Source organism: Myotis lucifugus, unplaced genomic scaffold, assembly GCF_000147115.1.
Source record: "Myotis lucifugus unplaced genomic scaffold, Myoluc2.0 scaffold_211, whole genome shotgun sequence".
In the NCBI taxonomy this organism is placed as follows: Eukaryota; Metazoa; Chordata; class Mammalia; order Chiroptera; family Vespertilionidae; genus Myotis; species Myotis lucifugus.
This window is the reverse complement of record NW_005871259.1, coordinates 2,299,153-2,310,903: the sequence shown is the minus strand read 5'-3', so window position 1 is coordinate 2,310,903 and position 11,751 is coordinate 2,299,153. Positions and strand designations below refer to the sequence as shown.

Genomic DNA, 11,751 nt, shown 5'->3' with positions numbered 1-11,751 from the left:
TTACACACTCCTGCCATACCAGGACACTTTTTCTTTGTATTCATATGTGGGGGAGAGCGTATTTCCTATGGGGCTTAGAACCATTAGGTGAGGACGGGCCCCTGCTCCATTCCCCCATTGATGGGTAAAGCCCGGATCCCCCCCCACGAGGGAAGGGCAGGGCCTTGGCCCGGCAACCATTGGAAAGAGAGGGCGGGCCCCGGCCCCCGGGCCCTTTTAGAAGGGGAGGGGCCGAGCCTGGCGCGGCCCCGCCCGGCGCAGTGCGCGAAGCAGACCCGGCCGCCGCTGGACTCGGCGCGCGGCCCGGCACCTGCCGCCCTCGCCGGCCCCGGGCGCCGCTGTCATGCGGCTGGCGCTGCTCTGGGCCCTGGGGCTCCTGGGTGCGGGCAGCCCCCTGCCCTTCCCGTCGCTTCCAGGGACAAGTGAGTGCGGGGCCGGGAGTGGGCCAGGGCAGGACTGGAAAGGGGCGAGGGGAAGTCGGGAGGCATCGGGGTCAGAAGGAGACCCTGGGAGCCCCCAACCAGAGCGCGGCCGGCCCTGGTCTGCGGTCCTGGGCGAGGGCCGGCGACTGGGCGATGGAGAGGAGAGGAAAGGAGGGTCACCCTCGGCACGGTCCCCGCGGACACTCGGGCGCTGGTTCCAGCTCCCGGGGCCTGGCGCGGCGCCCCGCCCTCCGGGAGTGGGTCACTGCGCCCCAGGACTGAGGCCTCGCTCCTTTGGGGCCTGGCCGGCCGTTTCACCCGGGCCAGGGTGCCCAGTGGACACGCTCGTAGGGTTGGCGAAGAGGATTCTTGCCGCCACCTTCTAGGCCTGAACGGCCAGGCACCTCGCACTCTGGTGCTGATGCCACCAGAAATCTGGCTGAGCTGGCGGGGGCCCGGGAGACGCCAAAAGAGGGGAGAATTGGCCAGGAAAGAGGCTGGGACACCAGCTCCTCCTTGGAACTTTCACTTCCTGCTGCGGTCTTGGGCCGGGGGCCGAGCGGGCAGGCGAGGGTGGAGTGTCCGGAGGAGAGAGGGCCATTGTGTGAGGGGGGGGACCCAGGGAGGAAGCAGAGGCTGTGGGGAGCGGGTGTGCCTAACTGGGCATGAGGGGTGTTTGGGGAGGGCATGGTGGTGTTTGCACTGCTAACCCAGAGATGGGCGTTCCCAGCATCTCCGACGTGAGAAAAGGGGAGGGTGAGTGGGCACCCAGCCACCAGGCTTCCCTCAGACCTCGTAGGGGGCGTTGCTTGGGGGGGGGAATGGAGATTGGGTGGGAGTGGGAGGGGAGAAGGCCCCTATGAGAACCTGGGATTGGCCTGAGGGCGAGAGGGCGGAGCCACAGGCTGGGCTGCTCAATTTCTTTGGGGATTTGGGGATGTTGGTGGATGAAGGCACACTGTTGGAGGAAGCCCCCACCCCCAGTATTCTCCTTTAAGTCCCAGCACGCAGTTCAGGAGCCCTTGAGGCAGAGAAGGGGCCTTGGAGTATTTGGGAACCAGGGGGTCCGAGGGCACCAGCTGGTGCCGAGTCTCTCAGCATGCTCTTGGGGTACTCTGGGGACCTGCAGGTGGCACCAAGGAGGAGCAGGCAATTCCAGAGAAGACCCCGAGTGGGCCCTGGGAACCCCAGATCCTTCAGGACAACCTCACACTCAGCCTAGCAGAGGTGCTTCAGGTGAGCCTCTCCGTACCCTCAAACAAAGTACCACCCTGTCACCCCCCAGTCAGGTGTCGCAAGATGAAGCTTGGCTGAAGAGCAGGTGAATGGACCTCACTGTGGCTCGGCCACCCCAGGTCCGGCTGCCTCTCCCCTCACACCCCAGCACCCGGCTTCATTTAGCTCCCTCCCCCTTCTCCACCCATCTGCCTCAGCCCCACCCAGCCCATCCATGGCCACTGGGAAATCCTGAGGTCAAACTTGATTTATTGGTCTCATTTGTTGGTTTTCTCCATGGAGGGATTTGGAGAGAGAGTCAGGACCTCACCCAATGCCCTCCCCTTACCCCCAATTCTAAAGCTGAGTCAGAGGAAGGGCTGGGGCCTGCACTGAGTCCTCCACGATGCTTCCTCTCTGGGCAGGAAGCCGAGAAGGGGGCGGCTCAAGATACCTTCTTTGACCTCCCAGCACAACCCCCCAGAACAATGCCCCAGGCCAGACAGGCCTTCCTGACCCCTCCCTTGGGACAGCCCCCCCAATCAGTGATGTAATCATCGGTGCTCTCCTAAGGGCCTGGCACTTTCTGGTCAGGGAGAATAGGAATTTGGGGCAGGGCCAGGGCGGTGACCTGCTCTCTGGTGCCCACAGACCAGCCTGCCTGAGACTTTACGGATCAAATTGGAATTGGATGGTGAGAGTCATATCCTGGAGCTGCTACAGAATAGGTAAAGGCCGGGGTACTACTAATAATAATAACAACAACATGGCTAACAACTTCTATGGCATTTACTGTGTGTTAGGTACTAAGTGCTTGAATTCATATAATCCTCATAACCACCCTACAAGTAGATACAAGTAATGTGTTATTACTGCCCTCGTTTTGTACATAAAGAAGCCAAGGCACAGAGAGGTTACATAACTTGCCCAGGCTCACACAGCTAGTGTGTGGTGAAATCCAGGTTGGAAGCCGGAAAGCCTGGCAGAATTTGTGGCCCAACCACTACGCTCTGCTGCCTCAGGGGGGAAGCAGGAAGGATGGGGCAATGCCTGGCACCCCGTTAACCCTCTGTCACCTTCAGGCCGCAGGCTGGCCCTGCAGCACCCTGGGAGAGAGCTGATACTGCTCTCCTTTGTCTTCACAGGGAGCTAGTGCCAGGCCACCCAACCCTGGTGTGGTACCAACCTGATGGCACCAGGGTAGTCAGTGAGGGACACACTCTGGTGAGTTGGGCCCTCTTGTGCCCTGTTTCTGGCCTGAGGAAAGGAGGGAGGGGGCAGCTGGAGGGGGCCATCCCTGGAGGATGTGGGAAGATGCTACATCTTAACCAACAGGCATTCTCCTGGGCTGAAACCCTGGCCTACCCGGCAAACGGGCACTCTGTTCTGTGCTGTAGGAGAACTGCTGCTACCAGGGCGGAGTGCAGGGCCATGCAGACTCCTGGGCCTCCGTCTGCACCTGCTCGGGGCTCAGGTACAGTGGGTAGAGTCCACAAAGGTGGGGAGATGGCAGGGCATGAGGCATGGAGCTGAAAAGTTCTGACTTCCTGCCTCTTTCCCTAGGGGCTTGGTGATCCTGTCCCCAGAGAAAAGCTATACCCTGGAGCTGAGGCCTGGGGACCTTCAGGGTCCTCCCATCGTCTCCCCGATCCAGGATCTCCCGGTGCCGGGCCACACTTGCACCCTGAGCTGGCGTGAACCGGTGTCCACTCAGGCTCCACCAGAGCGCCCCCTGGGACAGCGTCATATCCGCCGGGTAAGGAGGAATGGCAGGAGGGCTGGCCCCGGGACCCTCAGAGCAATTTGTCCACAGTAACAACAGCTCCTGCTAATGGAGCAATTTCCACGTGCCAGGCACTTCATGAACATTATCTCCTTTACTCTTCCCGGCAACCCTGGGAGGTGGGTGCTATTGATAGCTATGTTTTAGTGAGAGATTAAATGACTTGCCCAAGGCCATTCAACTAATAAGTGGTATATCAAGGATTTAGATGTATGTACTAGACTCCAGCTCCTCATGTCTTATGATCCCATATGTAGAGAGCTCACTTGGATATAGAAAATACATAGTTACCAATAATAAAGCAATAAAAACTGAGTTTCCTAATTTGTAAAATGGAGATAATAAAACTACGGATCTTACAAGGTTGCTATGAAAATTAAGTGACTCGATATGTAGGTACAGTGCTTAGAACTGTGCCTGACATGTGGTATTTAATGGTGTTGGCTATTATTATTATTATTATTATTATTATTATTTTAATTTGGAAAAAAAACATTGAATTTGGAGCCAGAAAAGCAGGGCTCTGCTCCCAGCTTCCTAACCTACTTCCTGGCCTACCTTGGGCAAGTCCCTAGCCTCTCAGGCTCTCAGTGGTTCCTCTGTAAGAGGGGCTCTTCACTGTCCTCCGGGTGGGAGTGGACACAGCGTGGTCAGCCCTGCAGCTGCTGGCAGTGAGCGGCCCGTGTGCCTGAGGCTCCTTCTTGTCCACAGTGGAGGCGGGATGTGGTGACAGAGACCAAGATTATTGAGCTAATGATTGTAGCTGATCATTCGGAGGTGAGCTTGCTGGCCCCTGCTTGTCCTGCCCTGACCCCCACCTGCCCTGCCACCTTTCACGGGAACCTCTCTTAACCCACAGGTCCAGAGGTACCCAGACTTCCAGTACCTGCTGAACCGCACACTGGAAGCGGTCCACCTCCTGGACACGGTGAGTGTCAGGCTGATGGCATCCTTGCGGCCCCCTAACCGTGAGAACCCCTCTCCTGAGCCCCGGCTCTTTTTCAGTTCTTCCGGCCCCTGAATGTACGAGTGGCGCTAGTGGGCCTGGAGGCTTGGACGCATCAAGACCTGATAGAGATAAGCCAAGACCCAGGTGTCACGCTAGACAACTTCCTCCACTGGCGCCGGACCAACTTACTGCCTCGTTTGCCCCACGACAGTGCCCAGCTGGTGACGTAAGATCCCCAGGCTCAGTCCGTGGGGCCAGCTCTGCCCTGACCTGGCCAGTTGTACAGCCCAGCTCCCTACCTGAGGCCCTGAAGCTCTGGCCTCCCCTGGTGTTTGGCCTTGACCTTTGGCTTCTCAATTCCACAGAGCTACTTCATTCTCTGGGCCCATGGTGGGCATGGCCATTCAGAACTCCATCTGTTCTCCTGACTACTCGGGAGGTGTGAACATGGTGAGCTGTCCCCAGGTCTCTTGCCCGTTCCCAGTTAAGTCCCTCTTGGTGGTACCATTTATTCACTGGAAACCACCTACAAAGTTACCCAACGCCAAGTGATAGGTATAGAGAGCAGGGGTGCATCGTGTGGCTTCTGCAGTCAGGGCACCCTCACTGATGGCCAGCTCATCAGTGTACAGTCTTCACCTAGGAGGTTTTCCCATTTTGGGGGGTAGCTGAGGCCCACAGAACAGAGGTGATCTCCCAGGACCACACAGTGAGGGAAGGAGAACAGAGCTGAGCTAGAACCCAGGTTTCCCACCCCCCAGGCCTGGGCTCTCCGACTACTTTATTTATTTATTTATTTACTTACTTACTTATTCATTCATTCATTCATAACATATTTGTATTGATTTCAGAGAGGAAGGGAGTGGGAGAGATAGAAACATCAATGGTGAGAGAGAATCATTGATTGGCTGCCTCCTGCACACCCCGCACTGGGGACTGAGCCAGCAACCCGAGCATATGCCCTGACTGGGAATTGAACCGTGACCTCCTGGTTCATAGGTCAGTGCTCAACCACTGAGCCACGCTGGCCTGGCTCTCCTCCTACTTTAGAAGCAACTAAGGAGAGAGGCAGTGCCTGCTGAGTGCCCAAGAGGTCAGCTGAGGAGAGAACAGGACATTTAGGCTGGTGGTGGACCTGGGATACCCCTTCCCCATAGGACCACTCCATAAGCATCCTGGGAGTTGCCTCCTCGATAGCCCATGAGTTGGGCCACAGCCTGGGCCTGGACCATGACCCACCTGGGAACAGCTGCCCCTGTCCAGGCCCAGCCCCAGCCAAGAGCTGCATCATGGAGGCCTCCACAGAGTGAGTAACTGCAGGATGTAAAGAGGGGCTGGGCGGGGGTCAGGGACTGGTCTACAGCCCCCACCTTCCTTGCCGCCCTTCCCAGCTTCCTGCCCGGCCTGAACTTCAGCAACTGCAGCCGCCAGGCCCTGGAGAAAGCCCTCCTGGATGGGATGGGCAGCTGCCTCTTTGAACAACTGCCCCGCCTGCGCTCCATGGCTACTGTCCGTGGAAATAAGATTGTGGAGCTGAGCAAGCAGTACAACTGTGACTTCCCAGATGTGAGCCCCTCACCCAAAGCCTTGTCCCACTCACTTTGTGCCCTTGCCCTGGCTCAGGGGCTCCCTCCAAGCCTCCTGAGCCCCTCTCTGGTTCTGAAGGGCTCTCTCACCCCTCTCCCACCTCCCTGTCTGCAGGGACAGCATGTGAATTGTTGGGCTGTAGCTTTCACTGGCTGTGGGCGTCCTTTGGGTTCAGGCTCTGGGAGGAACTGGAGGTAGCTCAGCCCAGCCTGCTCTGACGCCCAGCCCCTCTGTGCCCTGGCCCACAGGACTGCACCGATCCCTGCTGTGATTACTTCACCTGCCAGCTGAGGCCAGGGGCACAGTGTGCATCCGACGGGCCCTGTTGTCACAACTGCCAGGTGGGCACAGACTGGACTCGTCTTCTAGAGCTCATTTGCCAGGGGCCGGGGTGGAGAGAGTCATTCTGACCTCCAGGGCCTGGCTGGATTTGCCCGGCACCCACACTGATGCTCACTCACCCTCCACAGCTGCGCCCGGCTGGCTGGCAGTGCCGCCCGAAGAGAGGTGACTGTGACTTGCCCGAATTCTGCCCAGGAGACAGCTCCCAGTGCCCTCCTGATATCAGTCTGGGGGATGGCGAGCCGTGCGATGGTGGACAGGCTGTGTGCATGCGAGGGCGTTGTGCTTCCTATGCCCAACAGTGCCAGGCTCTCTGGGGGCCTGGGGCTCAGCCCGCCGCACCCCCTTGCCTCCTCACTGCCAATACTCGGGGGGATGCCTTTGGGAGCTGTGGGCGCAGTCCTACTGGCAGCTACCTGTCCTGTGACCCTAGGTAAGTGAGGAAATCAATGGCTCCTCCCCTAGGTTTGTGGGAGCCGTGGCCCCACTCCCACACCCCGTCCTCCTTCCTCACTCCAGAGATGCCATTTGCGGGCAGCTCCAGTGCCAGGGGGGCATGGCCCAGCCTCTGCTGGGCTCAGCCCGGGATCTGCACTGGGAGATACTAGAAGCCAACGGGACCCACCTGAATTGCAGCTGGGTACACCTGGACCTGGGCAACGACGTGGCCCAGCCCCTCCTGACTCTACCTGGCACAGCCTGTGGCCCTGGCCTGGTGAGCAGCCTGGGTGAGCCACACTAAGTGGGGAGGGATATCTGGACCATGGCGAGCAGCCCAGGCCTCACCGTCCACCCGTGTAAAAGGCACAGATCTGAGGGGAGTTCACATTCTTGTGATTGAGCCAAGTCCTGTCATCCTCTGAGCCTTGGTCTTCCCATCTGAAAAAGCAGGGTGCGGCCTTAGCCATGTTGGCTTCCAGTGCTGGTAAGTTCTGCAAGAATGTGATCCTTGCTCTTCTTCCCCACTGGGCAGGTGTGCATTGACCGTCGATGCCAGCCTCTGGCTCTCCTGGGAGCACAGGAATGCCGAAGCAAGTGCAATGGGCACGGGGTGAGCTGGCGTGGGAATGAGAAAGGGGAGCAGGGAGCCTCCAGGCCTTTGGCAACAGACATCCCTGGTTCTAATCCTTGCTCTACCACTGCCTAGCTGCATGACCAGGGGCAGGTTACTCACCTCGCTGAGCTCAGTGTCCTGTCCAATGGGCAGAGTAATAGTACCCACTTCCTGAGGGACAAGAGAGGAGTCTGAGAGCTTCTGACTTGGTGTCCAGCATCTAGAAGGCATCACAGTGGTAGTGGATCTAATGTCCTCCAGCATGAAGACTCCCAGCGTGCTGGCTCTCTGCCCCCCTTCACCCCCAGCTCACCTGCCATTGTGGATATCTGGGATCTTGAAAAGCTGCGGACAGGGACACAGGGCCCCAGAGTGCAGAGCCCCTCATTGTTCAACCTGTTCCTCCTAGGTCTGCGACAGCAACAGGCTCTGCCACTGTGAGGAGGGCTGGGCACCCCCTGACTGCCGTGCCCGGATCCGAGGTAGCAAGGCCTGGGGCAGGGGCAGCCGGAGGGCAGAGTGGCTCATCCTTTACCCCTCTCTTTTCCGCACCCCTTCACTGCTGGCTCCCCGACTCTCTGTGACCCCTGACCCCCTCACTTTCTCAGCACCTGACTTTACTCCCTGCCCCCTGCCCCTTCCTGGGTGTGGAGTTCTCAGCTCTGCTCACCTTCAAACCTGCCTTCACCCCACAGCCTCCAGGTCCCTGACCACAGGGCTGCTCCTCAGCCTCCTGTTGCTGCTGATCTTGGTGCTGCTTGGTGCCAGCTACTGGTACCGTGCCCGCCTGCGACAGCGACTCTGCCAGCTCAAGGGACCCAGCTGCCAATACAGGTACCAGCCTCCCTGCTCCCAGCTCCCTCCACAGCTCTTTTGAGGACAACAGCCTGGAGCCCTGCCCCTACCCCCTCTGCAGCCCCTGCCACCTGGCTCTGACCCCAAGCCCCTGGGGCCACACCCCACACACCTCCCTTCCCTCCATGTTCCCTGGAACTCTTCACCTCCCACGTAGACGGGTAGACCTGCGTGGGTGAGCTGGGATGCTAGGATCACCTCCCCCCGGAGGCCCTGTGCTGGGGAATTGGGGTTCATCAGCTTCCGCCCCCCCACCCATTGGGCCTAAGCCCCACACATGTTCCTCTCAAGGGGCTGCAAAGGGTTAACCCCACTCAAGAGTGGCGTATGGGTGGAGAACAGGGTCTAAGGCTGAGCCCTTTCTCCATGCTTAGGGCAGCTCAGCCTGGTCCCCCAGAACGCCCAGGACCCCCGCAGAGGGCCCTGCTGATGCCAGGTGTCAAGGTGAGTCCTGAATGCCAGAGGAGAGAGGGCCCCATTTTGGCCCGGCATCCAGCTTGGGCCCTGGGGTGGGCCCAGAGAAAGACTCACAGCGCCCAAGAGTCCATCAGAGGAGTCAGGGCCAGCCCTTTCCTCCCTCCTGGTTGCAGGCTGAGAAACAAAGCCCAGCCTGGAGCGGGGTGGGCAGTCGCCTAGAGAAGGGTCTGCTGACCTCTGAGCTAACCACGCTGGTGGCTTTGAGACCAAGCTGGGTCCCTGGAAGGAAAGGGAGGGTGGGACCCAGGATGGCCTTCAGTGTCCACCATGTGGAGAGGGCTGGTGAATGCCCTTGCCCTGAGCCCTCTGCATCTGACGATAGAAGTATGTGTGTGGAGGTGGTCTCCGTGCCCACTCTACCACTGGTCACCCCCTCTGCATGCAAATGAATAACAGCATGCAAACCCCCATTGTCCCGGGGGTCCTAGCTGCCCCTCCCTGGGCACTAACCCTCTCTGCCCACATCTCTCTCTCTCTGCTCCCTCCCCTCCCCACTCTGCCTGTTTGCTCCTCCTGCCATCTCAGCAGGCTAGTGCTCTTGGCTTCCCGGCACCCCCTTCAAGGCCACTGCCTCCTGACCCTGTGCCCAAGAAACTCCAGGTAAATCTGGGCCAGGCCCTGCCCTGGCTCAGGGCAGGCGGGAGGCTTGGTGCCCAACTGCAGTTCTCCTCCCTGTTCCCTGCCAGTGGTGCTCTTCATTAGGGGACCCGGGTGCCCCTCAGCCTTCAGACACTCTGAGCCCCAGAAGCAGCAAAGGGTGAGCCTCCTGCCTTGGTTTCTACCACCATCTGGTGGTTAGTGGCGGGACTGCAGCGGGCCAGGGACAGCACGGTGACCATACCTTCCTCCCCAGACATCTGCTGGCATGCCCCCGAGCCCTGTGCGCATGTCCCGATGCTCCTGCCCTCTGGCTGTTGTGCATGTCGATCTGAACCCCGTGGGAGCACCTCTGCATGCTCACTGCCCCTCGATGTGCTCTCACAGTCACTGCCCCTCTCTCTGTTCAGGCTGCGCTGGCTGACCGACCTAACCCCCCCACCCGCCCTCTGCCCGCTGACCCGGTGGTGAGGCACCCGAAGGTAACAGTGGGGGGAGAGAAGGTCACAGCCTTTGCCACCATCCGGGCTGTGGTGGTTGTGGCCGTGGCGAGATCTCCCCTCTGTGCTGAGGCACATACCCCACTGGTACTCTTATGGTGACGGATGGAAACAGAGATGACCTCTGGTGCTCCCCCCCACCCCCACAGCTGGTGTTCCCCAGCACCAGTACATGGGGTGGGGATGCCAACACGACAGCCCCTCCCAAGCCTGTGTCCTACCTTCTCTCTTTCTCAGTCTCAGGGGCCTGCCAAGCCCCCACCCCCGAGGAAGCCACTCCCTGCAGACCCCCAGGGCCTGTGTCCTTCAAGTGACCAGCCTGGTCCAGGAGCTGGAATCCCGCCCCTAGTGGTACCTTCCAGGTGGGCAAGGAGGGTCGCTGAAAATGGGGGGGTGGGCAGGGCCAGTGGTCTGGGAAAAGGGGACCTCTGACCTTTTTTCTCTGCTTCCGGCACCCCAGGCCTGCACCGCCGCCCCCAGCTGTGTCCTCCCTCTACCTCTGACCTCTTCTGAAGTTCCACCTGCCTCCAACCCAGCTTAGGACTTAAAGAGGCGTGGGCCGGTCCCCTGCAGTACCCTCCACACACCCCGCGGTGATGGAAGGAGCCAGAGCCTGGATGCCAAGGAGCAGGCCTCTTAAGACACCCCACGAGCTGTCGAGCTGCACCCTGGGGACCTGCGCACGCAGTTGCAGATGGGGGTTAGGCAGATCTGGGCGCTGGGCCTGGCTGGGGGAGGTGCGCACAGTCTCTGCTCGGTTGTAATAAACGGAAGATTTTAGGAGCTCGCCTCGGAGTTTGTCTGCTCAGGGAAGGCCGGGTCGCCCCCGCTGCGGTTCGTCTGGCCGCCAGGGGACGCTGTCGCCTCAGACGAAGACTGGATGGGGAGGACGAGAGTCCCAGGCTGCAGCAGCTGGCGTCCCCCGGGTGCCCGCGGCTTGTTGCTGCCCAGCCTGGGGCGGCTCTCTGCACAATCTATTGCCAAAGAGAATCGTACGCCCTTCGCTATCCCCAGTCGCCAAGCCCTCGCCCCCGACGCCTGGGGGCGACCATCCGACCAACCAGCCAAGCGGCGGAACCTGCCGTCTCCACCCTCGGACTGGTGGCTGGGAAAAGTGGCTCTGGCTGGTGTGCTCAGCGCCCTGGAGCCGGGGTGGAGCCCGGCAGCGGCTCCCACGATCCCAAGGCCACGCACCTGCCTCCTCCCCCGCCCCCACCTGAGGGCTCGGGAACAAAGGTGCTTTGTACAAGCCGCAACCACCTCGTTAATTCGTCTTCGGGACCGGGGCTGCGTGGGCCCCCGGCCCAGAAGGAAGGTGTGGGGCGGGAAGGGACGGGCGCCCACCCCCAGGTGGGCACCGAGCTCCCCACTGGAAGCTGGTGGGGGCAGGCGGTCTGCCCCTTCCCCCGGCGCTCTCCCTACGTGTGCAAAGAACACAGGGCGAGGGGTGAGGTGGCTGGACAGGCTTCGCGGGTCCTGGCTCAGGCCTCCCTTTACTTTCTGGGCAAAGGGCGTGTGCTCCTGTTTAAATCTCCAAACTCCCGATAACGCCTTCTGCCTGGCACTACGCGGACCCGAAGGACCCGGCCTCCTCGATAACCCTCCCGGGTGGTGGGAGACGCCCCTCCGCCCCCTCGCCGTGCGGTCCAGCCTCCGCAGGAGCTCGGCTAACCTGGCGCTGGTAACGGGCTCGCAGGGGGTTAACCGGAGCTGGCGCTGAGCGCAGAGGCGGAGACGCGCTCCCATTGGTGGAAAGTTGTGCAGGGGCGTGGCCTGTGAGGCCCGCATCCCCCCCGCCCCTCCACTTTGTACCTTTCTGGCGGCCGGAGCGAAGTGGGCCGGGCCGAACCAGACCAGACCGGACCGCGGGGGGCGATGCGGCTGCTGCCCCTGCTGCAGGCTGTCCTCTGGGCCGCGCTGCTCGGCATCCCCGCTGCCCGGGGGCTCCGGCCTCCGCCACGACTTCTACT

The 11,751-nt window shown here is 60.6% G+C and overlaps 2 protein-coding genes across 16 annotated transcripts in view; both read left to right on the top strand.

Annotated features, from left to right (window-relative positions):
- The first annotated feature begins 261 nt into the window (after nucleotides 1–261).
- Nucleotides 262–10,564, top strand: ADAM15 (ADAM metallopeptidase domain 15). 15 transcript variants are annotated; one of them, XM_014463591.2, is made up of 23 exons: nucleotides 262–422; nucleotides 1,552–1,658; nucleotides 2,289–2,365; nucleotides 2,783–2,861; nucleotides 3,035–3,111; nucleotides 3,201–3,393; nucleotides 4,132–4,197; nucleotides 4,280–4,348; nucleotides 4,426–4,595; nucleotides 4,735–4,819; nucleotides 5,527–5,675; nucleotides 5,761–5,935; nucleotides 6,205–6,297; nucleotides 6,427–6,731; nucleotides 6,818–7,013; nucleotides 7,272–7,349; nucleotides 7,762–7,834; nucleotides 8,048–8,186; nucleotides 8,582–8,651; nucleotides 9,210–9,284; nucleotides 9,371–9,441; nucleotides 9,692–9,763; nucleotides 10,019–10,149. In XM_014463591.2, exons 1-22 carry the CDS (start codon nucleotides 344–346, stop codon nucleotides 9,750–9,752), a joined length of 2,487 nt encoding a protein of 828 aa, XP_014319077.1. In that variant the 5' UTR covers nucleotides 262–343; the 3' UTR covers nucleotides 9,753–9,763; nucleotides 10,019–10,149. The 15 variants fall into 15 exon arrangements, 14 of the variants coding, with proteins under 14 accessions (XP_014319077.1, XP_023617316.1, XP_014319076.1 ...); XM_006097859.3 differs by lacking the exon at nucleotides 9,371–9,441 and adding an exon at nucleotides 10,242–10,564 and having other exon boundaries at nucleotides 263–422; nucleotides 9,213–9,284; nucleotides 10,019–10,143; XM_023761545.1 differs by lacking the exon at nucleotides 9,692–9,763 and adding an exon at nucleotides 10,242–10,564 and having other exon boundaries at nucleotides 263–422; nucleotides 9,213–9,284; nucleotides 10,019–10,143.
- Nucleotides 10,565–11,595: 1,031 nt separating this feature from the next.
- Nucleotides 11,596–11,751, top strand: part of EFNA4 (ephrin A4) — a 3,608-nt gene continuing 3,452 nt past the window's right edge. The window contains exon 1 of the mRNA XM_023761533.1: nucleotides 11,596–11,749. Coding sequence (XP_023617301.1) covers nucleotides 11,657–11,749 — 93 coding nt within the window. The 5' untranslated portion in view covers nucleotides 11,596–11,656. The remainder of the gene's footprint in view (nucleotides 11,750–11,751) is intronic.

Excerpts from the sequence above, each read along its gene's own strand:
- ADAM15 (XM_006097858.3), top strand. The coding sequence starts at position 344 with ATGCGGCTGGCGCTGCTCTGGGCCCTGGGGCTCCTGGGTGCGGGCAGC. Across the intron at positions 7,350-7,761 it reads GCAAGTGCAATGGGCACGGG|GTCTGCGACAGCAACAGGCT; the intron begins GTGAGCTGGCGT and ends TGTTCCTCCTAG. Across the intron at positions 8,187-8,581 it reads GGACCCAGCTGCCAATACAG|GGCAGCTCAGCCTGGTCCCC; the intron begins GTACCAGCCTCC and ends CTCCATGCTTAG.